Consider the following 27,645-nt stretch of genomic DNA (forward strand, 5'->3'; position numbering starts at 1 on the left):
TGATTTGGCAGGTGAATGCATGACTGAGGAACTGGTGCAGGTGGCAGGGGTTCAGATTTCTGGGTCATTGGGATGTCTTTTGGGGAAGGTATGACCTGTACAAAAGGGACAGGTTACACCTAAACCCAAGGGAGGGGTTTTAATATCCTTGCGGGAAGGTTTGCTAGAGTTTTTCAGGAGGGTTTAAGCTAATTTGGCAGGGGAGGTGGGAACCAGAATGATAAGGCTGAGGATGAGGTAGTTGGTTTATAAACAGAGGCAATTTGTAGTGAGACTCCTTGCAAGGAGAGGCTGATGATAAGGGAAAAAAATTGCAGGCAACAGGATGCTTTAATATAAAAGGCACACAAAATCAAAGGGTGGATAAAGGACTGAAGGTGTTATATTTGAGTGCACGCAGTATACAGAATAAGGTAGATGAACTTTAGCACAGTTATAGATTGGCATGTAATATGTTGTAGTCATCACTGAATTATGGCTGAATAATTATGGCTGATTGTGGATACACATTGTATCAAAGAGGCAGGAAGGTAGAGGGGTTGGCAGGTCTTTGTTGGTAAAAAATGAAGTCACCTTGTTAAAAAGAAGGCAATGTTACAATAGTCATGGGGGGATTTCAACATGCAGGTAGATTGGGAAAATCAGGTTGGTGCTGGATCCCAAGAGGCGGAATTTCTAGAATGCCCATGAAATGGCTTTTTAGAGCAGTTCATGGTTGAGCCCACTAGGGGATCAGCTATTTTGGATTGGGTGTTGTGCAACGAACCGGAATTGATTACCGACCTTAAGGTAGAAGAACCCTTGGGGTCAGTGATCATAATGTGATCGAATTCACCCTGAAATTTGAGAAGAAGCTAAAGTCAGATGTATCAGCATTTCCATATCCTTAAAGGGAATTACAGAGGCATGAGAGAGGAGTTGACCAAAATTGATTGGAAAAGAATACTGGCAGGGAGAAGGCAGAGCAGCAATGGTGAAATTTCTGGAAGCAATTTGGAAAGCACAAGGTATATACATCCCAAAGAGGAAGAAGTATTCGAAAGGTGAGATGACACAGACATAGCCAACAAGAGAAGTCTACGCCAACGTAAACACCAGACAGAGCATATAATAGGACAGAAGTTAGTGGGAAGTTAGAGGATTGGGAAGCTATTAGAAACCAAAAGAAGGCAACTTGGGGGGAAAAGCATTAAGAACGAAAAGATGGAATATGAAAGTAAGCTAGCCAATAACATTGAAGAGCATACCAATAGTTTCTTCAGATATATAGTGTAAAATAGGTGAGAGTGGGTATCAGACCACTGGAAAATGATGCTGGAGAGGTAGTAATGGAGGACAAGGAAATGGTGGATGAACTGAATAACTATTTGCATCAGTCTTCACTGTGGAAGACACTAGCAGTATGATGGAAGTTCCAGAGTGTCAGGGGTCAGAAGTGTGTGAAGTTGCTATTACCAGGAAGAAAGTTATTGGGAAACTGAAAAGTCTGAAGGTAGGTGAGTCACCTGGACTCGATGGTGTACACCCTAGGGTTCTGTAAGAGGTGGCTGAAGAGATTGTGAAGGCATTAGTAATGATCATTCAAGAATCACTAGATTCTGGAATGGTTCTGGAAGACTGGAAAATTGCAAAAGTCACGCCTCCCTTCAGGAAGGGAGAGGGGTCAAAGGAAGGAAATTATAGGCCAGTTAGTTTGATCTCAGTGGTTGGGAAGAGGTTGAAATAAATTGTTAAGGATGAGGTTTTGGGGTACTTGGAGGCACATGATAAAGTAGGCTTTTGTCAACATGGTTTCTTCAAGGGAAAATCTTGCCTGACTGATCTGTTGGATTTCTTTGAAGAAATAAGCAGGATAGATACTTTATTGATCACAATACCATTACAAATGCACAGATATAGAAATATGAGAAGAGAGTAAGAAAGTATAAAAAATAAGTTGCCTTAAAAATAAGACGTACAAGATTTGCAAGTCAAAGGAGTCTTGGTTGATGTGCACTTGGATTTTGACAAGGTGCCACACATGAGGCTACTTAACAAGTTAAGAGCCCATGGTGTTGCAGGAAAAATATCAGCATGGATAAAGCAGTGGCTGATTGGCAGAAACAAAGAGTGGGAATAAAAGGAGCCTTTTCTGGTTGGTTGCCGGTGACTAGTGGTGATCCACAGGGGTCTGTGATGGGACTGCTTCTATGGCAATGACTTGGATGATGGAACTGATGGCTTTGTTGCAAAGTTTGTGTACGATACAAAGATGGTTGCAGGGGAAGGTAGTTTTGAGGAATTAGGGACGCTACAGAAGGACAGACAGATTAAGAGCATTGGCAAAGAAGTGGCAGGTGGAATACAATGTCAAGACATGCACTTTGGTAGAAGATATAAAAAGGTAGACTATTTTCTAAATGGAGGAAAAAAATTAAGAAATCTGAGGTGCAAAGGGACTTGGGAGTCCTTGTGTAGGATTCCGTAAAGGTTAATTTGCATGTTGAGTCTGTGGTGTGGAAGGCAAATGCAATATTATCATACCTTTCAAGAGGACTAGAATATAAAAGCAAGGATGTAATATAAGCCTCATGGAGCATTGTGAGCAGTTTTGGCCCCTTATCTTAGAAAGGATGTGCTGACATTGCAGAGGGTCCAAAGGAGGTGAATGAAAATCATTCTAGGATTGTCATACGAAGAGCAGTTGATAGCTCTGGGCCTGCATTCAGAAGAATGAGGGGTGACCTAATTGAAACCTATTGAATGGTGAAAGGTCTTGGCAGAACAGATGTGGAGAGGATACTTCCTATGGTAGGAGAGTCTTGGACCAGAGGGAACAGCCTCAGAGTACAGGGATGTCCTTTTAGAAAGGAGATGAGAAGGAATTTCTTGAGCCAGAGAGTGGTAAATCTGTGGAATTCATTGCCACAGGCAGCTGTGGAGGCCAAGTTTTTATGAATATTTAAGGCAAGGTCAATAGATTCTTAATTGGTCAAGGCATTAAGGGATATGGGGAGAAGGGAGGAAATTGGGGTGGAGTGGAATAATAGATCAGCCATGATGAAATGGTGGAAGAGACTTGTGGTCTTATGGCTCAGTTGTCAACATGAGGAGTAGTTGGAGAGTGATTAGAGTGCAAATGCATTCCTGCTCTGGGCCAGTTACTTTGGGATTTGCTCCACCCCAGGTTCCCTGCTCCCTTCCATCTTCTGTGAGTTAACTTACCAGGGAAAGTAATGAAGCTACTTGATAATGAGCTGTGTGGTGGGATGAATGATATCAAGGAAGTGTTAGAAGTCAACATTGGACAACTGTATGTGCTTAGGAGTTACAGGCCGAAAAGATGATACAGAGAAAGTGACCATGCAAATTTAAAATGTGAAATATTTTCACTAAATGGACTGATTATAGTAATGATAAATTGCAATTAATGTTTAAATCACTCAGAAGCTTGAACACTTATGAATAAAGAGTGCTTTGTTTTTCTTTTTTTTTAAAGATGTGGCAAGGGATTGATTCTGAAATCACCGATGCAGCTAATGCAGCAAAAGACAATGTGAAGTTTCTGCAGGCATTGGAGCAAGTCTGTCAGCCACTCTACAATTCTGATCCAGTAAGTTCTTATGACAACTTTTCATCTGGAGGATTTTTATTCTTTATGGCGAATTATGCTAGTGGAAGGTGAGGTCCTCTATAGCTGGTTTTTCAAAGTTACAATTTTGCATAATGTTAAGAAATTAGATCTGGTAGTACTGTTTATTTTTAACATGACTGGACTGTCAAACCTCATGAGATTATAGTCTGAAGAGTCTCTGGAACTGATGGCTTATATCCATGAGTCTTAAAGGAAGGAAATTCCTCCCATCACCTCTATCTGCCAATCAACACCTCCTCAGCTGTTTTCGCTTGCTATTTGCCAACCCTTGCCCTATCCTTCGCAGACCAGCGAGGATGAGGGCTGACAGACACGTTAACAAGTTATTGGTGGGTTGCGGCATTGGAGTTCCATATGGACATGAGACACCAGGGCTGGTGACCCCCGTGTACGTGAGTCTGCAAGTCTAGAGTTCATGGTCATCATCCACAGTCCTTGTCACCATTGGCGAGTCCTGAGGTAGATACTGAACATCAAACCCTGAAGGTCAATTGGAATCCAGAAATCAAGGCCTGATGGCTGAAGGCTGGGTCTGCAAGTCCCAGTCTGCTGTGGTAGTTGAAAGCACAATGTCTGTAAGTCCGAGTTCTCTGGAGGCCTGGAGATGGCCTGTCTTGGGGTTAGAGGACTGTAAGTGTGTAAATGTGGGAGGGAGGCTGCTTCTGCTGTTGTTGTTTTCCTGCTGTTTTGTTGTTGTTGCTGCTGCTTGTGTGTTCTATGAATGTGGTGGACATGCTGTGTTGACACTGGAATGTATAGCAACACTTGAGGGCTGCCCCCAACATGTCCTTGGAGTACACAAACGATACATTTCATTGTATGTTTCAATGTATGTGTGATAAATAAATGAATCTGAATCAGAATCTTCCCTCTGTTCTTTGAAGGGTCTCAACCTAATTTGTTGAGTGCCTATTTCTGTCCACAGATGTGCCTGACCCAATGACTTCTTTCAGCATCTTGTTCTCATTCTTAAAGGAAATGTGACAGAATTAGAGAATGCAAAGATTGTGATATTCCAAAAGTTTGTAAAATGTGTGCAAGATAGTTTTTTTGCAGCAATACATAGAGGTACCAACTAGAGAAGGGGCAGTGTTGGATCTCCTGTTAGGGAATGAGATAGGTCAGGTGACGGAGGTATGTGTTGGGGAGCACTTCAGGTCCAGTGATCACAATACCATTAGTTTCAATATAATTATGGAGAAGGATCGGACTGGACCCAGGGTTGAGATTTTTGATTGGAGAAAGGCTAACTTTGAGGAGATGCGAAAGGATTTAGAAGGAGTGGATTGGGACAATTTGTTTTATGGGAAGAATGTAATAGAGAAATGGAGGTCATTTAAATGTGAAATTTTGAGGGTACAGGATCTTTATGTTCCTGTTAGGTTGAAAGGAAAGGTTAAAAGCTTGAGAGAGCCATGGTTTTCAAGGGATATTGGAAACTTGGTTTGGAAAAAGAGAGGGATCTACAATAAATATAGGCAGCTTGGAGTTAATGAGGTGCTCGAGGAATATAAAGAATGTAAAAAGAATCTTAAGAAAGAAATTAGAAAAGCTAAGATACGAGACTGCTTTGGCAAGTAAGGTGAAAATAAATCCAAAGGGTTTCTACAGTTATATTAATAGCAAAAGGATAGTGAGGGATAAGATTGGTCCCTTAGAGAATCAGAGTGGATGGCTATGTGCGGAGCCAAAAGAGTTGGGGGAGGTTTTGAACAATTTCTTTTCTTCGGTATTCACCAAGGAGAAGGATATTGAATTGTGTAAGGTAAAGGAAACAAGAAGGGTAGTTATGGAAAGTATGATGATTAAAGAAGAGGAAGTACTGGCGCTTTTAAGGAATATAAAAGTGGATAACTCTCCAGGTCCGGACAAGATATTCCCTGGGACCTTGAGGGAAGTTAGTGTGGAAATAGCAGGGGCTCTGACAGAAATATTTCAAATGTCATTAGAAACGGGGATGGTGCTGGAGGATTGGTGTATTGCTCATGTGGTTCCATTGTTTAAAAAGGGTTCTAAGAGTAAACCTAGCAATTATTGGCCTGTGAATTTGACGTCAGTGGTGGGTAAATTGATTGGAAGTATCCTTAGAGATGGTATATACAATTATCTGGATAGACCGGGTCTAATTAGGAACAGTGAACATGGATTTGTGTGTGGAAGGTCATTACTGAATTTTTTGATGAGGTTACTAAGAAAGTTGATGAGGGTAAAGCAGTGGATGTTGTCTATATGGACTTCAGTGAGGCCTTTGAGAAGGTTCCACATGGAAGGTTAGTTAGGAAGGTTCAATCATTAGGCATTAATATCAAAGTGGTAAATGGATTCAGCAGTGGCTGGATGGGAGACGCCAGAGAGTAGTGGTAGATAACTGTGTGTCAGATTGGAGGACGGTGTGTAGCGGTGTGCCTCAGGGATCTGTACTGGGTCCAGTGTTGTTTGTCATATATATTAATGATCTGGATGATGGGGTGGTAAATTGGATTAGTAAGTATGCAGATGATACTAAGATAGGTGGCATTTTGGATAATGAAGTAGGTTTTCAAAGCTTGCAGAGAGATTTAGGCCAGTTAGAAGAGTGGGCTGAAAGATGGCAGATGGAGTTTAATGCTGAAAAATGTGAGGTGCTACATTTTGGTAGGACTAATCAAAATAGGACATACATGGTAAATGGTAGGGCATTGAAGAATGCTGTAGAACAGAGGGATCTAGGAATAATGGTGCATAGTTCCCTGAAGGTGGAATCTCATGTGGTTAGGGTAGTGAAGAAAGCTTTTGGTATGCTGGCCTTTATTAATCAGAGCATTGAGTATAGGAGTTAGGATGTAATGTTGACATTGTATAAGGCATTGGTGAGGCCAAATTTGGAGTATTGTGTACAGTTCTGGTCACCGAATTATAGGAAAGATGTCAATAAAATTGAGAGAGTACAGAGGAGATTTACTAAAATGTTGCCTGTGTTTCATCTCCTAAGTTACAGAGAAAGGTTGAACAACTTGGGTCTTTATTCTTTGGAGCGTAGAAGGTTGAGGGGGGACTTGATAGAGGTGTTTAAAATTATGAGGGGGATAGATAGAGTTGACGTGGATAGGCTTTTTCCATTGAGAGTGGTGGAGATTCAAACAAAAGGACATGAGTTGAGAGTTAAAGGGCAAAAGTTTAGGGTAACATGAGGGGGCACTTTACTCAGAGAGTGGTAGCTGTGTGGAACGAGCTTCCAGCAGAAGTGGTTGAGGCAGGTTCGATGTTGTCATTTAAAGTTAAATTGGATAGATATATGGACAGGAAAGGAATGGAGGGTTATGGGCTGAGTGCAAGTCGGTGGGATTAGGTGAGAGTAAGAGTTCAGCACGGACCAGAATGGCTGAGATGGCCTGTTTCTGTGCTGTAATTGTTATATGGTTATACGGTTATTAAGTTGAAGCATAACCTCCCTACTTCTACATTCAATGTCCTCACTACTGGAAGCCATTTGCCTCCTTAACCACATTATCAAACCCATTTGCTTCCAGTTAGCTGTCGGCTTGCTCTCCAAGGTCCGTCTGTTCTTAAATACTCCCTTGAATCCTACTATTCGTGGTGTACTGTATGTGCTAGCATCATTAGTACTCCTAAAGTTCATCATCTCATACTTGTCTGGATTAAACTCCATCTGCTAATTTTCATTCTGTTTCAACAACATATCAAATTCTCTCTGCAGCCTTTGACTACCTTCCACACCACCATCAGCAACTTCACCAAACTTGTCATCGGTGAATTCACTTGCCGTACTTCCTGCATCTATACTCAAGTCATTTATATGTATTACAAACAGCAAATGTAGTAGCTTACCCTCGTACTAGTCACAGACATTGCATCACAAGGGCCAATCCATCACACTCTCCTGTTGTTCAGCCAGTTTTGGATCCTGAGAACAATCTTGCCTTGGGTCCCGTGGGCCCTAACTTTTTGAGGGCTCTTCTACTTGGGGCTCTTGTAAAAGGCCTTGCCAAAGTTCATTTGAACAACATCTACTGCATTGTTATGAGGCTCTTCCAATCTGTACTTCTGAGGAAGAGGACCACATTTGCTATCCTGGTATTTCAAGTGTCCAGCAAAGCTTTGAAAATCTCTGCCAGAGCCCCAGCACTATCTGTCCTTGGGTCCTGTAACAAAGGAATCATCGTCAACCCCATCCAGTTCTAGAATAGTTTTGATACGTAACATAGAAAATAATGCAGTACAGCTCAGGAACAGGCCGTTCAGCCCACAAACTTGTGCTGAACTAACTAAACTGATAACTAAATGCATAACAAATTCAATAATCTAATCCCTTCTGCCTACATAATGTCTGTATCCCTCCATCTCTGCACAGTCATGTACTTATCTAACAGCCTTTAAATGCCTCTGTCATATTTGCCTCCACAACCACCCCCAGCATTGCATTCCAGACACCCACAACTCAATATAGATAGAAAAAAAACTTTGCCCTTTCTCACTTCAAATGTATGTTCTTTGGCATTAGATATTTCAACCTTGAGACAAAGGATACCAGCTGTTAACTCCATCTAGCTTCATATAATGCTATTAGCATTTATATGAGGTCTCCCCTCAGCCGCCACTGCTCCAGAGAAAACAACCCAAGTTTGATTAACCTCTCCTTACCGTGTATGTCCTCTATTCCAGGTAGGGTCCTGGTAAATCTCTTCTGCACCTGCACCATATCCCCCATCTCCTTCCTATAATGGGGTGACTAGAAATGAACTAGTACTCCAGATGTGGTCTGACCAGTGTTATTAAGGCTGCAACATAACTGACTGATTCTTGAACCAACAAAGGCAAGCATATCGTACGCTTTCTTTATCCTCTATCAACCTGCACAGCCACTTGCAGGCATCTTTGGACATGGATACAAGATCACTCGGTACATCACACTGTTGAGACTCTTGTCATGAACAGTGTTCCGTCCCTTTACATTTGATTTCCCAATGTGCAACATCTTCTGTTTGACTGGATTAAACTCCTCCTGCTATTTCCCTACCCGTATCTGCAAATGTGTTGTTTTCTTGGAGCTGTGGAGGCTGATGGGAGATCTGATAGAGGTTTATGAGATTATGATAGGCATTGATAGAGTAGACAGTATTTGTTTTCCAGGGTAGAGGTCTGTAATACAGAGGGCATGCATTTAAGCTGAGAGGGGATAATTTAAAAGGAGATGCAAGAGGCAAATTTTTCTACACAAGAGGGGTGGGTGCCTGGGATGCACTGCCTTGGGGCAGATACATTACAGAGTTTTAAGAGATGTTTAGATAGGTGCATGAATGTGAGGAAAATGGAAGGATACAAACATTGTGTAGGCATAAGGGATTGGTTTAATTGGCTATTTGATTATTAATTCATTTGGTTAGGCACAACACTGTGGGCTCAAGGGCCTGTTCCTGAGCTGTAGTGTTCTATATATTTTGATATCCTTCTGTATTGTGTGATACTCTCCTACACTCTGCACAACATCCCCAATTTTTGTATCATCTGCAAGCTTATCTTCTTTTTCATCCAGGTCATTTATATTTATCACAAGCAGCAGAGGTCCCAGTACAGATGCCTGTAGAAAGCCATTAGTCACAGATCTCCAGCCAGAATAAGTCCCAGTGGCCACTACCCTCTGGCTTCTGTGGGCAAGCAAATCCTGAATCCAAATTGCCAAGTCACTGTGGATCCCATGCATCTTAATTTTCTGGGTGAGCCTCCCATGGAGAATCTTGCCAAATGCCTTTCAAAAATCAATGTAGACAACATCCAAACCTCTACCTTCATCAATCACTTTCATCATATTCTCAAACAGCTCAGTCAGATTCGTAAGATGTGGCCTGCCCTGCAAAAAGACATGGTGATGGTCTCCAGTTAGGCCATGCTTTTCCAATTGTTCCTCAATCCTATCCCACTGATGTGAGACTAACCAGTCTATAGTTTTCAGGAATGACCCTTTTTCCCTTCTTGAATAACAGAGCAGCATGATCTACTTGCCATCCTCCTGGGACCTTGCCTTTGATAAGAGAGGACATGAAGATCTAGGTCAAGATCTCAGCAAACCAATCTCTTGCCTCTATTAATAACCTGGATATGCCCCATCAGGCCCTAAGAATATCCAGCAGAATGTTCCACCACTTTCTTCATCTCAAAATGTCCTTGCATATTTGCAAATTTCACACTGCTCTTACTATTCTCCGTATCCTTTTCCCTGGTAAGTACCATGCAAAAACTCATTTGGGACCTCATACACATCCTCTTCCTCCAAGCACATGCTTCCTCCTTTATCCAATGTTTTCCCTAATATGTTGATGTATGTATAGAATACCTTTGATTCTCTTTAATACTACTTACCATGGCCACTGACTCTCCTAATTTTCTTTTTGAGTTCTTTTCTAGATTCTTAATAATCCTCATGAGCTCCTTTGATTTTAGTGTTCTAAATCTTATTTATGCTTCCTTTTCCTTTTTGACTAAATTCATCACCTCTCCTGACATTCAAGGTTCCTACTTGCTCTTTGTCCTTATTCAGTCACAGTTGTACTCTCCGTAGTTGGTCTTTAAATACCTTGTGATAAGAATCTGGAATGTGTGTCTGCAGATTTGGCAGAGGCAGATATTCTCACTGCATTTAAGAAGTATTTAGATAAGCATTTGAATTGTCAAGGTATAGGAAATGATCGACCCTTTGTGGGTAAATGGGATTAGTGCAGATAGGTACAATGGTGGGGTAAAAGGTCCTTTCCTCTGCATTTGACTGTGACTCTTTGATCCTTGTGCCTTTTAAACCATCTAGTGTAATTATATCCGATCTATGCTATATTGCTCAATGACATATGTTAGCAGAGTTCTATTGATCTCAGATTTAAATCTGAAAAAATATGTAGGATTACCAACTGGATATGCGAAGTATATCATAGGAAGGCCTTACTTGACAATGGTTCAAGCTATTTTCTCTTCGTACGTTTACAATTTTATCATTTACATTATACATGAAGATGGTGATTTGCATCTTAAAACACATTTATTATTTGATTTGAACAGTATTTGCCATCCTTTGCTGTTAACTGAGCAGTCACTATTGGGAAATTAAGTGTGGAAGATCTGCTGGAGTTTTTCCTACTCTACTGTTACTTCACTTGTGTGTTAAGAAACCCTGTTATAGTACATTAAGTGCATTTTCACCATGGTTCTGGCAAAGTACAAATGGTAGGGCTAGTGAGACTCTATATTTTTATTGTCTTGATCTCAATGTAGGTAATATTTTCCAAAGTTATTAGTTTATTTTCTGTATATTAATGCTTTTTTCTTCCCTTTTATTTCTAAGCTAACATGCCCTTTATGAACAAGTCAAAACCGAGCTAAAAATGGTTAGCATCTCAATTCAAACTATCACAGATTACTTCAAAGGCTTTTACCTGAATTTAAATAATCTTTTTTTAAAAAAAGGCTTCTGTGCAAAGCTGACAAACAGAATAATGTAACTTTTATATTTGTGTACTATCTTAGAATAACCTTGTCTGCTCCTGTCACAGTTATAAAATGATTCCTTTTCCAGGTGACTATGACAAAGAGTGTTCCAAATTTAATCAATACTATTCAAATGATTCATAATGTGTCACGGTATTACAACACTTCACAACAGCTGACTTCACTCTTTATTAAGGCAGGTATTTTTATTTATAAGGATATAACTACAGCATTAATTTGGATTTTGATTAATTCAGCTATAATATTGTTTTCTTTAAAAAAATTTAGGTCACAAATCAAATGGTTACTGCCTGCAAGGCATATATCACACAAGATGGGACAGTTCGTGTGTGGGATCAGGATTATGAAACTGTTATTAACAAAATGCAGGTAAAACTTTCTGTATTGCATTTTTTTTAAAGCAGAGGAACAAGACTATTCAGTCCTGCAGATGCATGGTGGTGTTTATGGCCCACACAAGCCTCCTTCCTTATCTAACCCTGTTAATATACTATTGTATTCCTCTTTTCAAATGGAGCATTTGTCAGGCCTACACAGACAGGCACCCCCCAGTCTCCACCCAGCTAACAGGAATGACCTGCCACTCATTTCCAACTCATCACCTGCAGTCTATTTAAACCCAGTTGTCATGCACAGTCCTTTGAACAAACCAGTCTCAAGCATTTGTTTCTAGCCTTCAGTTACCTCGTTGCCTTGTCATGTTCAGTATCCATTCTCCCTTGTTTTGTGGCCCCTCGTGGCTTGTTATTATGCATTTTATTATCAAAATGATCACTCACCGCTAAAGCATCTTGGGTCAAACCTCCTCTATGTTTCCTGACAGGATGGGTGAAGAGTTTTCTCACCGAAAGGAAGTTGCTGCTGACAAGAGCACACAATGCAGAAGCAGCAGGAAACCATTGATCATCTGCTGGACACCCAGCTCTCCGTCTTGTTACAGCAAAGCTGTACCAGTCAACCTCCTCCCTCAGAGTCCTGGATTCTAGTGCCTGAACACTTCGACAGATCTGCAACCCGATGCTTCAACTTCCTGTCCCAGTGCGCCTGCACTTCGAGCTGCAGCCATCTGTGTATTCTATGGGCCGAGCCAGGATTGCTTCCGTCATCTCTTTCTTAACTGCTAAGTAGACAATAAACCACCATTCTCAGTAAATATGAGTAATTCACCACTGAGATGCACTGGGTTTTCAACAGTCTGGGTAGTGGAAGGGAGACAGAGGATCAAGTACTTCACCACGCTTGGTGCTGGATTACACCGTGGAATTTGGGACCTTCATGGCATAGTGCAGCTGTAATGTGCAAGTGTTGCTGGCCCATTACCATTATGGCCTGTTGGAGCACTTGAAAGATGTGCTGTCTACCTGGGAGATGCCCACTGACCACGAAAGCCCGATCACTCTGGCCCTCTGTGTTGACAAGCGTTTTATGAAATGGTGCCCCAGATCATCATCCAGAGCCCCAGTTCAATTCCCTGAACTATTTCAGGCTGCAGGACCCTCCTCAGCAATGCTTCCAGAACCACAGGAGTTAAGAAAACTGCCTTAACCCCTCAAGAGCTTGAGCCTCAGTGGGGAAACAACTTGTGCTCTTACTGCAGAGCAGCCGAACACCCTTGCATCAAATGCTAACTACGTATGGGAAAATAGCACCACCAGGTAGATACAAGGAACCTTCTATCTGGTCAGCTCCCCCAGCCTCTTGTTCCAGCGCCATAGCCTGACTCATTCTCTCTGTCCTTCTTCACAACCCAAAGGCTCTGGTAAAGGCTCAGCAGGCAACATTCTGGACCAAGCTCTGTATGTGAAGCTTGGACCAAGCCTATCTCACTCCTTCTAGCCATTGACAGGCATCTGTTTGGCATGGTCGGAGCACACACTGCCTGTGTACATTACCGTTGGAGAACAGAGTCCACAGAATTCCTCCTTATCGACTCACCCAACACTCCTCTCGGTTACCCCTGGCTCTCCACTCATGAGCTTCACTTTCACTCGTGAGGTTCACTGCTAGACTAACTTCCTGCAACTTCAGTTGACTTAGCCCTGTAAATCGGTGGAGATGTAAGAAACTCTCAACTCAGCAAACTCCCACAGGGATAACTATGACTTAGCTTTGCCTTTAGTGAAAAGGAAGCTTCACCGAGCTCACGACTGCGAGATCGACCTCCTCCGGGCACCACCCCTCCCTGAGGCCACCTGTTCTCACTTCCTCTCCTGAGACCCAAGCCAAAGCACTGGAGCGTGGCTTCAATTGACTGTCCCAGTCCCAGCCGGTGCAGGATTCTTCTTTGTCAAAAAGAAAGATGAGGATCTCTATCTCTGCATCACCAACCATGGACTCCTCAATCACCATTAAGAACTGCCACCCTCTCCCCTTGATGGATAGTGCATTCGAAACGTTCCGCAGAGCCCAGATCTTCACCAAACTGGATCTAGAGTACATACGTCCTGATCTGGATCCGCCAGGGGAATGAATGGAAGACTGTGTTCATAACAGCCATTGGCCACTATGAATACTTAGCTCTTTCAGACTTACCAAGTCCAGCTGTTTTCCAAGCCTTCATTCACAAGATCCTCTGAGACAAGCCAGACAGGTATTTGTTTGTCTATCTTGACAACATTTCATCTTCTCCAAGGACCCCTAGACCACTTCTGTTACGTCCATTTAGCCATTTGGTGTCTCTTTGAAAACCAACTGTCCTGCAAGTTAGAGAACTGCCAGTTCCACAGCCTATTCACTTCCTTCCTGGGTTACGTCCTTTCACCCCAAGGACCCAAAGAAGGTGCACACTGTCGTTGAGTGGCCCTGACCTTGCTCCCTCAAACAGATACAGTGCTTCTTGCACGTCCTTCCTGGGTTACGTCCTTTCACCCCAAGGACGCAGAGAAGGTGCACACTGTCGTTGAGTGGCCCTGACCCTGCTCCCTCAAACAGATACAGTGCTTCTTGCACGTCCTTCCTGGGTTACGTCCTTTCACCCCAAGGACGCAGAGAAGGTGCACACTGTCGTTGAGTGGCCCTGACCCTGCTCCCTCAAACAGATACAGTGCTTCTTGCACGTCCTTCCTGGGTTACGTCCTTTCACCCCAAGGACGCAAAGAAGGTGCACACTGTCGTTGAGTGGCCCTGATCCTGCTCCCTCAAACGGATACAGTGCTTCTTGGGTTTCTCCAACTTCTGTTGCCATTTCATCATGAACAACAGCCAAATCTCCCTCTCCAAATCACCTACCTCACAGATAACCTGGTCTGCTGCCGCAGATCATGCCTTCAAGGAGCTCAACAGATGCTTCACCACTGCTCTCATCCTCCACCATTGCAATCACTCTGGGCATTCTGTGGTAGAGATGGACACATCTGACTTGGGCATCGGGGCCAGCCTCTCCCAACAAGGACTGAATGAGAAGACACTCCCTTGTGCCATCTTCCGTGCAAGTTCAAATCTACACAGCACTGTTATGAAGTAGGAGACAGGCCCTCTTCTCCGATTCAGCTTCACCATCTCCTACCGACCCGGCTCCAAGAACTCTAAGACAAACGCCCTGTCATGACAGTTTGACCCAGCTGAAACTGTGATCGACCCTCAGCCCCTCAATCCATCCTCCCAGATCGTTGCTTCAATTGTCTGTGATCTTGAGAACTAGATGGGCCAGGCCCTAAGCACGAGCCTGCTCCGGCCAACACACCTGATAACCACATGTACGTGTCAGCAGCCATGCGCTCTTAAGGCACTCCAGTGGGCCCTCCTCACCCCTCTCCAGCCATCCAGGTGCATGATGGACCCTGGATTTTCTGTGATCCCAGTTCTGGTGGCCCTCCCTGATTACAGATGTATGCAACTTCATCACTGCCTGCTCTCAATGTGCCCAGTTCAATTCCTCCAACCAGCTGCCTTCTGGGCTCCTGTGGCCCCTACTGGTCCTCTAATGGCCATGGTCCCACATTGTCATGAATTTCATCACGAGTTTGCAACCTTCGGATGGGACCATGGTGATGGTGGTGGCCCGTTCTCCAAGGTAGCCCACTTCGCTGCCCTCACCAAACTTCCATCAGCCACTGAGATGCCAGACCTGATTCTCCAACATGTAATTCGCCTCAAGACTTTGTGTCAAACCAGGGATCACAATTTGTCTCCTGCTTCTGGCGAGCCTTCTACTCCCCTGTCTGTACCTTAGTGAGTTTGTCTTCTGGCTGTCATCTGCAGACCATCTGCCAACCAGCAAGAGGAGAAGTTTCTGCAATCCTTCACTGCTGCTAACCCTTCTACATGGAAGAAGTATTTGCCCTGGCCAAAGTCTCCCACAATGTGCACACCTCATCTGCAATGGGCATGTCACCTTTTGAAGTGCTTCATGGCTACCAATGGCTGTTGTTCCCTGTGGAGGAGCCAAAGGTGAAGGTCTACTAGTGGCACCCAGCCAGACTACTCTGACCTGGGAACTGTGTCTGGCTGTCCACCTGAGATCTGCCCCACCCACCGACTCCTGCAAGGTCTCGTCCCAGTTCACTGGTCCCTTTGAGATTACTTATTATATTAATCTACTCACTTATCGTCTTCAGCTGCCACCATCCCTCAGCATCACATCTACCTTCCACATGCTTTACCTCAAGTCCGTTCTCCACGGAGACTCAACCCACCTGAGCCCAGGAAAGTGGAAGGTGGTCCAGTGTATATGGTGTGCTGGATGATAGATTCACATAATCATGGATGGGGTGTGCAGTTCCTGGTTAACTGGGAAGGGTGTGGTCTGGAGGAACAGTCTTGGGTGCTATCCAATTGCATCTTGGATCTGCAGCTCATTGAAGACCTCACCAGACCCATTCTAATCATCCTGAGCCAACAGGTGCTGGCCATGGGAGGGGGTGTCTTGTCTGGCCTGCCAGGCAGGCTCCTCCCAGTTTACAGGAGTCATTTGACACTTGTTTCCAACTCATCACCTGCTGCCTATTCAAACCCTGCTGTCATCCACAGTCCTTGTTCACCCATCAAACCAGCCAGCCTCAACCAGTTGCTCCTGGCCTCAGTTAATCTTGTTGCCTGTTTAGTATCTGTCCTCTCTTGTTTTGTGGCCCCTTGTGACTTGTTATTTTGCAGTTTATTAGTAAAGTGATCACCTACTGCTAAATCATCTCTGCTGCTTTGCGTTTGGGTCAAGCCTCCTCTGCGTTTCTTGACAGCATTGATACTGGTAATAAACTCTACTCCCTAACCACTATCAGGATAAAGAACATGCACCTGTTTTTTATTTGTGAATTCATTAGGGGCTATGTTATATGGACTTTGATTCTAGGCTACCACATGTATGGGGACTGTTGTACTGACCAGTAAAAGCCTTTCACAAGGTCACAGACTTCCAACATCAGGTCACCTTTCTAAAACATCCAGTCATTCTTCCTGGTATAACTGCCAAGTATTACTACCTGTTCAGTAAATACCACAACCAAGAATTGCATTGAGATATCCATGAATTGGTAGGAAACTGGTGGGAGGTTGGGTGATCCAGAACTAGACAGTGCAATGTTAGGATGAGGGATTAAATACAAATTTTTTTTTAGACATGAAGGTTGTAAGTTGGAAATCTCTCACCCTATAGATGCTCATTTGTTTTGTATATTCAAGGGAAATAACCGAGTCACAGAAGAGACCAGGATAGGCTATTCATCCATGATGTTCTGCTGAACTAATTAACCCAATAATCTAATTAGTTCTTCTTACTTGCACATTGAGTCAAGAGACGAATTCCAGAGAATTCTAATGAGAAAATAGATGATGCATATGATCATCTGTGATTGTGTTACAAGATAAGGTGCTGGCCAATTAAAATGGAGATTTCTTTTCTCCAAGGGTGCTAAATCTATGGACTTCTCTACCTTAGAAGGTCATAGAGACCAGTTCATTGGATGTATTTAAGGTGGAGGTAGATAAATTTTTGAAACTTCGGGGAACTAGGGCTGTGGGAACTGGAACAGAAGAGTTGAGGCCAGTGTAGATCAGCCATTTTAAAAATATCCAATCAACCCTAATTGGCATTGAGAATGTACTGACAAGCTGCCTTTCTGAAGGTTAAATGGTCACCGGTGTAATTGGGCTGCGCAGGCTCGTTTGGCTGGCAGGGCTTGATACCAGGTGGTACCTTGAAATCAAACAAATAAAATTGCTGAATGTGTAGGTTAAAAGATGAATAAGGTCAGATTCAGAAGATCATTAGAAATATGTAATAATTTGTGATAATTTTGTTTACCTCAGGAATGTAAAAAATTATTGGTGGAGTATCGCAGATATTTCCAGAATACAAAGAAACATGCAACTGAAACAGCACAGGATAATCCTTTTGATTTGTCAGAAATGTATATATTTGGTAAACTGGAGGTCTTCTGTAAAAGGATGGCAAAGGTAAAGAAAGCACAAAATGTTAACCAGTTATAGTTTTATATTCGTTTACTTGACTGATAGAATTTAATTGAAATTATTTTGTACCTATACCATGCATTAGCTATGCCATTTATTAGAATTATTAAAAAATCATATTCATGTGTAATGAATAAAACATAATTGAAATGACTTTATTTCTTACATCCTTCATATACATGAGTAAAAATCTTTATGTCTCCGTCTAAATGTGCAATGTGCAATTTATAGTATGTACAACAGGACAGTCAATATAACAAAGAAATACAGTTGCGTCAGCATGAATTAATCAGTTTGATGGCCTGGTGGAAGAAGCTGTCCTGGAGCCTGTTGGTCCTGGCTTTTATACTGCGGTATCGTTTCCTGGATGTGGCAGCTGGAACAGTTTGTGGTGGGGGTGACTCGGATCCCCAATGATCCTTGGGGCCCTCTTCACACACCTGTCTTTGTAAATGTCCTGAATAGTGGGAAGTTCGCATCTACAGATAAACTGGGCTGTCCACGCCACTCTCTGCAGAGTTCTGCTATTGAGGGAAGTACAGTTCCCATAGCAGACAGTAATGCAGCCAGTCAGGATGCTCTCAATTGTGCCCCTGTAGAAAGTCCTTAGGATTTGGGGGCCCATACCAAACTCCTTCAACCATCTGAGGTGAAAGAGGTGCTGCTGTGCCTTTTTCACCACACAGCCGGTATATACAGACCACGTGAGATCCTTGGTGATGTGGATGCCGAGGAATTTAAAGCTGTTCACCGTCTCAACCCCAGATACATTGATGTCAATAGGGGTTAGTCTGTCTCCATTCCTCCTGTAGTCCACAACCAGCTCCTTTGTTTTTATGACATTGAGGGAGAGGTTGTTTTAACAGCACTGTGTCAGGGTGATGATTTCTTCTCTGTAGGCTGCCTCATTATTATTTGAGATTAGGCTGATCAGTGTTGTCAGCAAACTTAATTAACTGAAACCAAAAACAATGATGCTGTAGGTTTCAGTGATGACTGAATTAAAGCTGGCAGTTCTCAACAAAAGTGGAAAAAATATTAAAAAATTAAATCTAGGAAAGTCACTGACATATTCCTTCTGTGGTTTGTCAACATGGTAATTATGCAGATTAACAAATTATCTAATAAAATGCTAGAGGCAGGAGAGGCCTCATGAATATGTAGTGAGAGTCATATTATGCAATTAGGAGTTATTTTATCACATACTGTATCCTGAGTCCACCTTGATAGAAAATCGTAATTGGATCACTCTGTCACAAGATCTGAAACTTTTGTTAAAGAGGCATTTAACTTCAGTATGAGAATCTGAAATTTTTTTTGTATCATTTGCATTGAAGAATTATTGTCATGTACTCATAGAGCGATACCAGATGGACATAAGCCCTTCATTCAGAGAATTATCAAATCTATGCACTTGCATGAATACTTTCTATATACAGAGTACAGTTGTCATTGAACAAAACATAGTGTTCGTGAAGCTTTTACACAGCCCCTCAGTGTCTACTGCCAGAAGAATCGTAGACAGCACCCCTCCCCCGCAAAGTCTTTATGTTAGTCGCATCGTTTCATTTCATACCTCAGCACATACTCCTACAGCCTGGAATATACATCATTCCCTTACAGGTTTCCCCCGCCATCCGAAGGTAGAGCATTCCTATGAAACGGTTCGTAAGCCAACATGTCGTAAAACAAAGAAGCAATTACCATTTATTTATATGGGAAAATTTTGTGAGCGTTCGCAGACCCAAAAATAACCTACCAAATCATGCCAAATAACACATAAATAACAGTAACATATAGTAAAAGCAGGAATGATATGATAAATACACAGCCTATATAAAGTAGAAATACTTTTCCACAATCACTACTGAACTGTTCTCCATAGCGAAAATCTCGCGCAAGCACTCTCGACAGAAAATCTCGCGCAAGCACTCTCGACAGAAAATCTCACGCAAGCGCTGTTGGCATAAAAAACGGCACAAGCGCTCTCCAGTAACCTTTAAGCTATGAAGCTGCCAAATCATACCAAATAACACGTAAAAATACACAGCCTATATAAAGTAGAGATAATGTATGTACAGTGTAGTGTCACTTACCAGAATTGGTTCAGCACTGAGCACACTGATGATGGTGTGTTAGACTGAGTCATCGCAGGTTGGGTGGTGCAGTGGCCCCCACCCTCTCGGCCGCCGACAGATACTGAACCACGAAGCATGCAGGGGTACAGCGGTAGCTGGGAGGCATCCAGCATATCTTTAAGAAAAAGGCCAAAATAAATATGCTAATTAATTACGTGTTGGGCAGCACCTAATTAATTAGCATGTTTATTTTGGCTTTTTTCTTAAAGATGTGCTGTGTACCTCCCGGCTACTGCTGCATTCTCCGCGAATCGGTACAGTATCTGTCCGCGGCCTGGGTGTTGGGGTGGTAGGACACTGGGGTGTCATCTCGTCGTCTGTTTCCATTAGAGCAGGCAGCTCATCTTCTCCTGTGACTGCCTGCCTCGATGTCGAAGGTTGAGGTTCGTCGTCTGCTGTGGCTGATGTGGAAGGCTTGCTTGACTGCTGAGCCTTGCGCATTTTTCTATCATACAGTTCTTTATAAGGACTCAAACCATCCTGCAACTATCCCCTAAACCTATGTACCCTTTTAAAATTAAAGTCGTACTTTATTATTGCAGCGAAAATCTCACGCAGTCACTTTGTCCATTTGCTACTGCATTCGGTTTCGATTGTTATCCTTTCCTCTTCCAATTGCATCAGCTCTTCATCTATCAGTTCTTGGTCATGGGATGCCAAAACCTCTTCAACATCATGTTGGTCAGCTTCCACAAGCCAAACTCACTTAGTCCTTACTTCATTCACCACGTTCAAAACACTTAATTATGTCTAGTTTTACGCTAAGTATAACACCCTTACGAGCTCTTTTAGGCTTTTCCAATACCTTAGAACTCATCTTGCAAACGGCTGCTCACGGGCACGTGTTTAAGCAATGCAGGCGAGAATGCCGTTCCGAATCCGGGGAGAGCGGCTGCTCGGGGCGCGCGGCGCGCTGCCTTTTATTGCACACTGATTTTCCCCGTGCGCTGCTTTTTTTTCATAACAGTGAAAACACCTTCTGAAAGCGAAAACAGGGTACTAATGTAGGTCTTTCATAACAGTGAGGTTTCATAAAGCGAACGTTCGAAAATCGGGGGACACCTGTACCATCATCTCGTATTGGAAGACCAACAAGTTTTGGGCAGACCAAAGTGCTTTTTACAGCAGCACTTTTGTATGTCTTGATATAACCTCTTGTTATGCATCTACTAGGGTGAACCTTGACAAGAAATCTTGCATACTTTTCCAGAACTCCCTTGCAAATGCACTTCAGAAAGATGTGAGCGATCGTCTCCTGCTCATTACAGAGGTCCTGAGGGCACTGTGCACTGAGAGTAGATTCAGATTATGCAGCAAGGATCTGATGGGTGTGTGCCTCTCACTGCCAACAAGTAGGTTGTAGTTTTTGGTGATGAGACATTCTGCCAAATGAATGTGATATTCTGCTCAGAATACCTGCGGAATGTTTGTGACTGACCACTACCTGACAGACTTGTGGTCAAAGGTGCCTTTGTGAAAGAAATTTTCTAGATAGGTAGTGTAGTAATGTCCAAGCTGTCAGAATTTCCTATTGGGCACTGAACGAGACTGTGTCAGAAGCCTATGTTTTGAGATCTGGTGTTGTAGTTGGGTTCTACTGACAGGCTTTACAGTGTCTTATAGAAACCACAAGCCTAAACGTCTTCATGATGCTTTCTATGTATCTGGTATGGGATTTATTTTCTGCTTATCACCATGTGGACTATACAACAACTCTCTGATCCCCAATTGTTAAAGCTGAACTTTTCTTGATCTTAACAGAGCAAGAGCTCAGTTTTTTCAGCTGGTTACAATGAGCAGTAGTATTCATAAATAGTCTTCATTACTGGACTGGCAGTCTCTTAACACAGTAGTCTTTATTGTATTAGAAACTATTCTGTTTTATAGCTTAAATACCTCCTTTTTCTTTTTTGAAACTTTTCCAATCTTTATTGAATTTTCTATTCAACCTTCACATCCTCCCTAAAATGTTATCACCAGAATTAGATGGGATATTCCATTTGTAGCTCATTTACATTGAACCTTTTTGAAATACTAATCTCCTTGCTTTTGTACTCTGCACCTCTATTTATGGATCCCGTATACTTTTAACCAGCTTCTCAGCATGTCCTGCCACTTTTAAATATTTATTCACCTTTTTATGAAGATCCATCTGCTCTCACACATCCTTTAGAACTTTGTCATTTAGTTTGCATTGTATCCTTTCTGCCAAAATGAATCTTTTATGTAGTCCATCTGTTATGCCTGCCTATTCTGCTGGACTATCTAAATTCTCCTTAGTTTGTTATTAATAACATGCCGATACCTACTACCTAAACCTCTTTGAATGGATTAAAACTAATCCAGACTCATTCTACAGCACAACTCAGAACTCTATTTGAAAAAAATGTAACATATAACACAACAACTAAAGTGAGATGCAAATAATTTAGCATAAAATATTGTAAAATATGAGATTGTGATAGAAAATTCAGTAAAGATTATAGTAAAGTATCATGCACTTCTAAAGCCCTAGTACTCTAATAATCTTAAACAGGAATTCTGATGAAGGGTCTCAGCTGAAAATGTCCATAAGACCATAAGACAAAGGAGCAGAAGTCGGCCATTTGGCCCATCGAGTCTGCTCCGCCATTTTATCATGAGCTGATCCATTCTCCCATTTAGTCCCACTCCCCCGCCTTCTCACCATAACCTTTGATGCCCTGGTTACTCAGATACCTATCAATCTCTGCCTTAACTACACCCAATGTTGACTGTTTACTCTTTTCCATAGATGCTGCTTGGCCTGCTGAGTTCCTCCAGCATTTTGTGTGTGTTACTCTAATAATCTTAAACAGTTTTTAACCCTTGGCTGCAACAGTAACTTCATCTCCCAAATAATTAGCTCTTATTCCAATTCTCGATGCAACTTGCCATTGATCAAAGTAATTGACTCCTGATGTACAGTCTGTTTCCCTGAAAGTTTCCAAGGTGGGCCACTTATCTCCTCTCCTTCTTAATACAAAAGAATGACATGTGGAAAACCATTAGATGCAAATCTTCCCCTTTGTGAAAATCTCATCTATGCTTTCCCACTATGTACATTACAAATTCACACATGATTTCATTTAGTTAAACCATGTCACCAGGAAAAGTTGGTGGGAAAAGAGATCGAAGCCTACTAGTACCTTAAAAAGTTCTTACGGCACAGAAATTCTTCAATTATGCTACAGATGTTCTGCGGAGAAAACACATACAGTATAATGTAAATTGTGTTAAAAATACAAGATGCTGGAAAAGCTAGGCAGATTATTTTCTCACATGGGTTTTATGTAATTTTTCTTTATCTTTCTTTTGAATTTTAAATTTTGTGCAAGTTAATCTGAAAGCATTAGTTTTTGTCAAAGTTGATGTACCATATCAGATCGATTGCAATAATGTGCTAAATGCACGTGCGGCCAATTGATGGCTTTGAATCAACTGAGCCTCTGTGCAGGAGGCACTCTCTTTTGGGCACATGCCTTTTACCTCGGCAGGCCCATTCATAGCTCCCACACTAAGTTGCCCAGCGTGTACCATTGCTAATGTGACTCAGTAAAAACATTTAATTATACTACTCCATTATCATTCCGTGCATACATAACATTTGGTGACGAGAATCAAAACAAAAGAGTAGCTGATCTACTCGAAGCATCCAATCTATTTTGTTGCACAGTTATGGCGAAAAGGGCCCCTGAATCATGGCTGCAATGGAAAATGCCCTTCCTGGACTACATTGAACTCCTACCCATTTTAGCACTGGCAATAAAACTGGAGGAAGCAATGAGACCCAAGCTCCGCTGCCTGGATTTAGGAGAACTCGGGCAGAAATACTGAAATCCAGGTGAATGCCGTGGTCCGGTGGTTAAGTTCACGTTTAAGGAGAACTGCCAGCTGAAGGTTTACAAGGCCCACTCAGTGCCGCGTGCCCCAGGCCAAAAGGTAGAAAAAGAACTTGACCAACCACAGATAGCAGATGTGATAGGGCTGGCCTTCACAAGTGCAGAATTTAAGAAGTTTCTTGAGAAGAATGGTATTAGGCATCTGACACTTCATTCATTTGCTGGATCCCATTTCCTGTGTTCCCTTTCACTTGTCGGTATCCCGGATTCTGTATTTCCTTCCACTGTTCACCATGCTCCCTTTAAACCTGGAATTCACCATAAAGTATTTTATTTGGATGTACAATATTTGAAGAAAATATAAATTAAATATGTGTTGGGCATTAATGAAATTACATCTGATAGTTTGGAAAATCTGCTAGTTTGTCATTGTTTAAGTTTATTTAATACTTGATCAGAGTTTTATTGCAACACCTTCACCATTCACTTCATCTGTTTTAGAATTACTGAGTCCTTTTAAATAACTTTCAAATTAATGTTCTGTCATTGATGTTTCAGAAGCCTTTGTAGATTTCACTGAAGATCAAAGGAACAAGTTTAAAAAGATACAAACTTTAATTCCCATCATGATAATTACCTTTCATAAATTTTTCACTTTACTGTCACAAACCAAGTTGTCTCCCTGCAGATATATTGGAGTTAGCTATTCAGTGATATTATTTACTGCTTCATAGGAATAGCAGACGTTCTGTACATGCTGAAGTCAGGTTCATCAAGTGCGCGGCAACCAAACCAGCAGTGCTTAACAGAATCACCGGAGGCCACCTCTGGAAAAGTAAACCTTAACATCAACTTCCTTTAATTGGCCTAGAATCAGAGTGCTGTTTCTGGCTGTTCTTTACTTCCCAGGTCCTGGAAATTTTGGGGAAAAATGATCCAAGTTTTATATTCAAGATATTAAGAGGAGTGGTAAGGAAGTAGAGGTGGGTAAACATTGGAAATTTTTAGGAGATGTTGGGATGTTTATTGTCCATGAATATATTTGACTGTGGGTACAGGTCACGAGCGACATGGACTTGGCTATGTGTTACTTTAATGTTACTCACGAGGAGAACTTTTGCTTCTCCTACCTCCACATTCAGATAAGTTATTTAACATCTTGGATACATTTACCTCCCTACCATGGAATGTATTTTCAAAAAAAATCCAAATGTTAGATGTTGGCTGTCTTCTTTTGGAAACCGAGAATAATAAGGCTTTTTATTTCCAAATTATTCAAAAAATATTGAGCTGATCAAATAACTTTACAGACTTCAAGATCAGGGGTTCTGAACCTGGGGTCCACGGAGCCCAATAGATTCCAGGTCGTTGATGAACTTGGATGGGAAAAAATTTGCATCTGTATTTTCAATAACGTCTAACTGAAATTTAGCATTTCATTAAAAAAGCTTACTACAATTAGAGTTTAACTCAAAAAGCCTTGGAGAATTCTGGTATTCCTTGAGAGAAGCCTATCCTTGTCTTGTAAAGACCACAAGACCATCAAACATAGGAAAAGAATTAGGCCATTCAGCCCCTGGGGTGTGATTTGCCATTACCCTCTCAACCCCATTCTCCTGCCTTCTCCCCCCTTCTCCCCGTAACCTTTTTCACTCTGACTAATCTAGAACCTATCATCTTCTGCCTTAAATGCATCCAGTAACCTAGCCTCCTTAGCTGCCTGTGGCAATGAATTCCGCAGATTCGCCACCCTCTGGTGAAAGAAATTCCTCCTCACCTCTGTTCTAAATGGATGTCCCTCTTTGAGGCTGTGTCCTCTGATCCTAGACTCCCCCACCAAAGGAAACATCCTCCTCACATCCACTCTGTCTAGGCCTTTCAATATTTGATAGGTTTCAATAAGATTCCGCCCCCCCCCATTCTTCTAAATTCCAGTGAGTACAGCTCCAGATCTTTCAATTGCTGTTCATATTATAACCCTTTCATTTCCGGAATCACTTTTGTGAACCTCCTCTGAACCCCCTCCAATGTCAGCAGAACCTTTCTTAAACAAAGGGCCCAAAACTGCACAAAATACTCCAAGTGAGGCCTCACCAGTCCCTTGTAAAGCCTCAGTATTACAACCTTGCTTCTATATTCTAGTCCTCTTCAAATGAATGCTAATATTGTATTCACCTTCCACACCACTGATTCAACCTGCAAATTAACCTTCAGGGAATCCTGCAAGAGGACTCTCAATTAGAATTTTCTCCCCATTTAGGGAATAGTCTATGCTTTTATTTCTTCCACCAAAATGCATGACCAGGCACTTCATGACACTGTGTTTTACCTGCCACTTCTTTGCCCATTCTCCTAATCGGTTTATAAGTCCTTCTTCAGCCTCCATGCTTCCTAACACTACCTGCCCCTCCACCTATTTTTGTATCATCTGCAAACTTGGCCACAGAGCCATTAGAGCCAGCTGCTACCATCTGGGAAACAGTACCGCAGCATAAAAACAGTGCCAATATACTCCGAGACAGTTTCTTCCACCAGACCATCAAACTCATTAATTCATGCTGATACAATTGTATTTCTAGGCTATGTTGACTATTCTGTTGTACATACTATTTATTACAAATTACTATAAATTGCACATTTAGACACAGACATAATGTAAAGATTTTTACTCCTCATGTATGTGAAGGATATAAGAAATAAAGTCAATTTAAGTCATTTCAATTCTATCATCCAAATCATTGATGTATGACGTAAAAAGAAGTGGCCCCAACACAGACCCCTGTGGAACATTATGAGTTACTGGCAGCCAGTTTGTAAAGGATTACTTTATTCCCTCTCTTTGCCACCTGCCAATCAACCAATGCTTTATCCATGCTAGTATTTTTCAAGTAATACCCTGGGCTCTTATTTTGTTTAGCAGCCTTACGTGTGGCACCTTGTCAAAGGCCGCCTAAAAATTCAAGTACAGAACATCCATTGATTCTCCTTTATCTATCCTGCTTGTTATTTCTTTAAAGAATTCTAACCGATTTGTCAGGCAAGATTTTCCCTTAAGGAAACAATGCTGACTACAGCCTATTTTGTCATGTGCCTCCAAATAACCTGAAACCACATCCTTAGCAATCGACTGCAACATCTTCCCAACCACTGAGGTCAGGCTAACGAGCATATAGTTACCTTTCTTCTACCTTCTTCCCATCTTGAAGAGTGGAGTGATACTTGCAATTTTCCAATCCTTTGGAGCCATGCCAGAATCTATTGATTCTTGCAAGATTATTACTAATGCCCTCCACAATCTCTTCAGCTACCTCTTTCAGAACCCTGGGGTGTGTAATCCATCAGCTCTAGGTGACTTATCTACCTTCAGATCTTTCTGTTTCCCAAGCACCATCTCCCTGGTAAGAGCAGCTGCACTCCCTTCTGCCCCTTGCCACACTTGTACTTCCGGCATACTACCAGTGTCTTCTGTTATGTTTGTTCTTGATAAAGACAAACTTGGCGTAGGTTTACTCTGGAACATCTTATTACAAAACTCCTCTTCAACACTGAGCATGTGCGACCCTTTCATCATTGTAGCTTCTGGTTCCTGCTGAACCGTTTGCATTGGCCACTGGGAACTGAAGTTCTTTATTATGCGCACATCTTCCCCCTTTAAAGAAAAAATAATAACAGTAGCATATCCTCATAAACCTGCAAGGAACAATAATCCTTTCCAACAAAGGTAACTACATTCTGTAGCTGGTCTTTTTTTCTGTAGAGTAGAACTAGCTGGGCTGCTGTTACGTAGACGAATTCAGAGCATAAAGGGATATGGAATCAATAAGGCAAATGGGATTAGTATAGATAGGCATGATGGTCAGTGTAGATGTGGTGGGCCGAATGGTCTGTTTCTATTTTATACAACTTTGACTGTGACCTAGTTGTCAAGTGGCTTCCTTCAATACTGCAGCTATCTGCGATCTTGAAATACTTAAAAAGGGGAAAACCATGAAGGGCTGTGGGGAGCAGACAGGGAAGTGGGACTCACTGGGCTATTCTTGTTGTGAATCACCATTGTACTCAGTAGCTTCCGTTACTGTGATTCTGTGAATTTTCATCAACAAAAATAATAAAT

At 42.0% G+C, this 27,645-nt stretch overlaps 1 protein-coding gene across 1 annotated transcript in view; it reads left to right on the top strand.

Annotated features, from left to right (window-relative positions):
- LOC134357434 (dynein axonemal heavy chain 8-like) overlaps nt 1-27,645 on the top strand; it is a 141,086-nt gene that overhangs the window by 17,750 nt on the left and 95,691 nt on the right. The window contains exons 4-6 of the mRNA XM_063069014.1: nt 3,479-3,592; nt 11,396-11,497; nt 17,372-17,518. Coding sequence (XP_062925084.1) covers nt 3,479-3,592; nt 11,396-11,497; nt 17,372-17,518 — 363 coding nt within the window. The remainder of the gene's footprint in view (nt 1-3,478; nt 3,593-11,395; nt 11,498-17,371; nt 17,519-27,645) is intronic.

The sequence above is a fragment of the Mobula hypostoma genome, chromosome 2, assembly GCF_963921235.1.
Source record: "Mobula hypostoma chromosome 2, sMobHyp1.1, whole genome shotgun sequence".
Lineage (NCBI taxonomy): Eukaryota > Metazoa > Chordata > Chondrichthyes > Myliobatiformes > Myliobatidae > Mobula > Mobula hypostoma.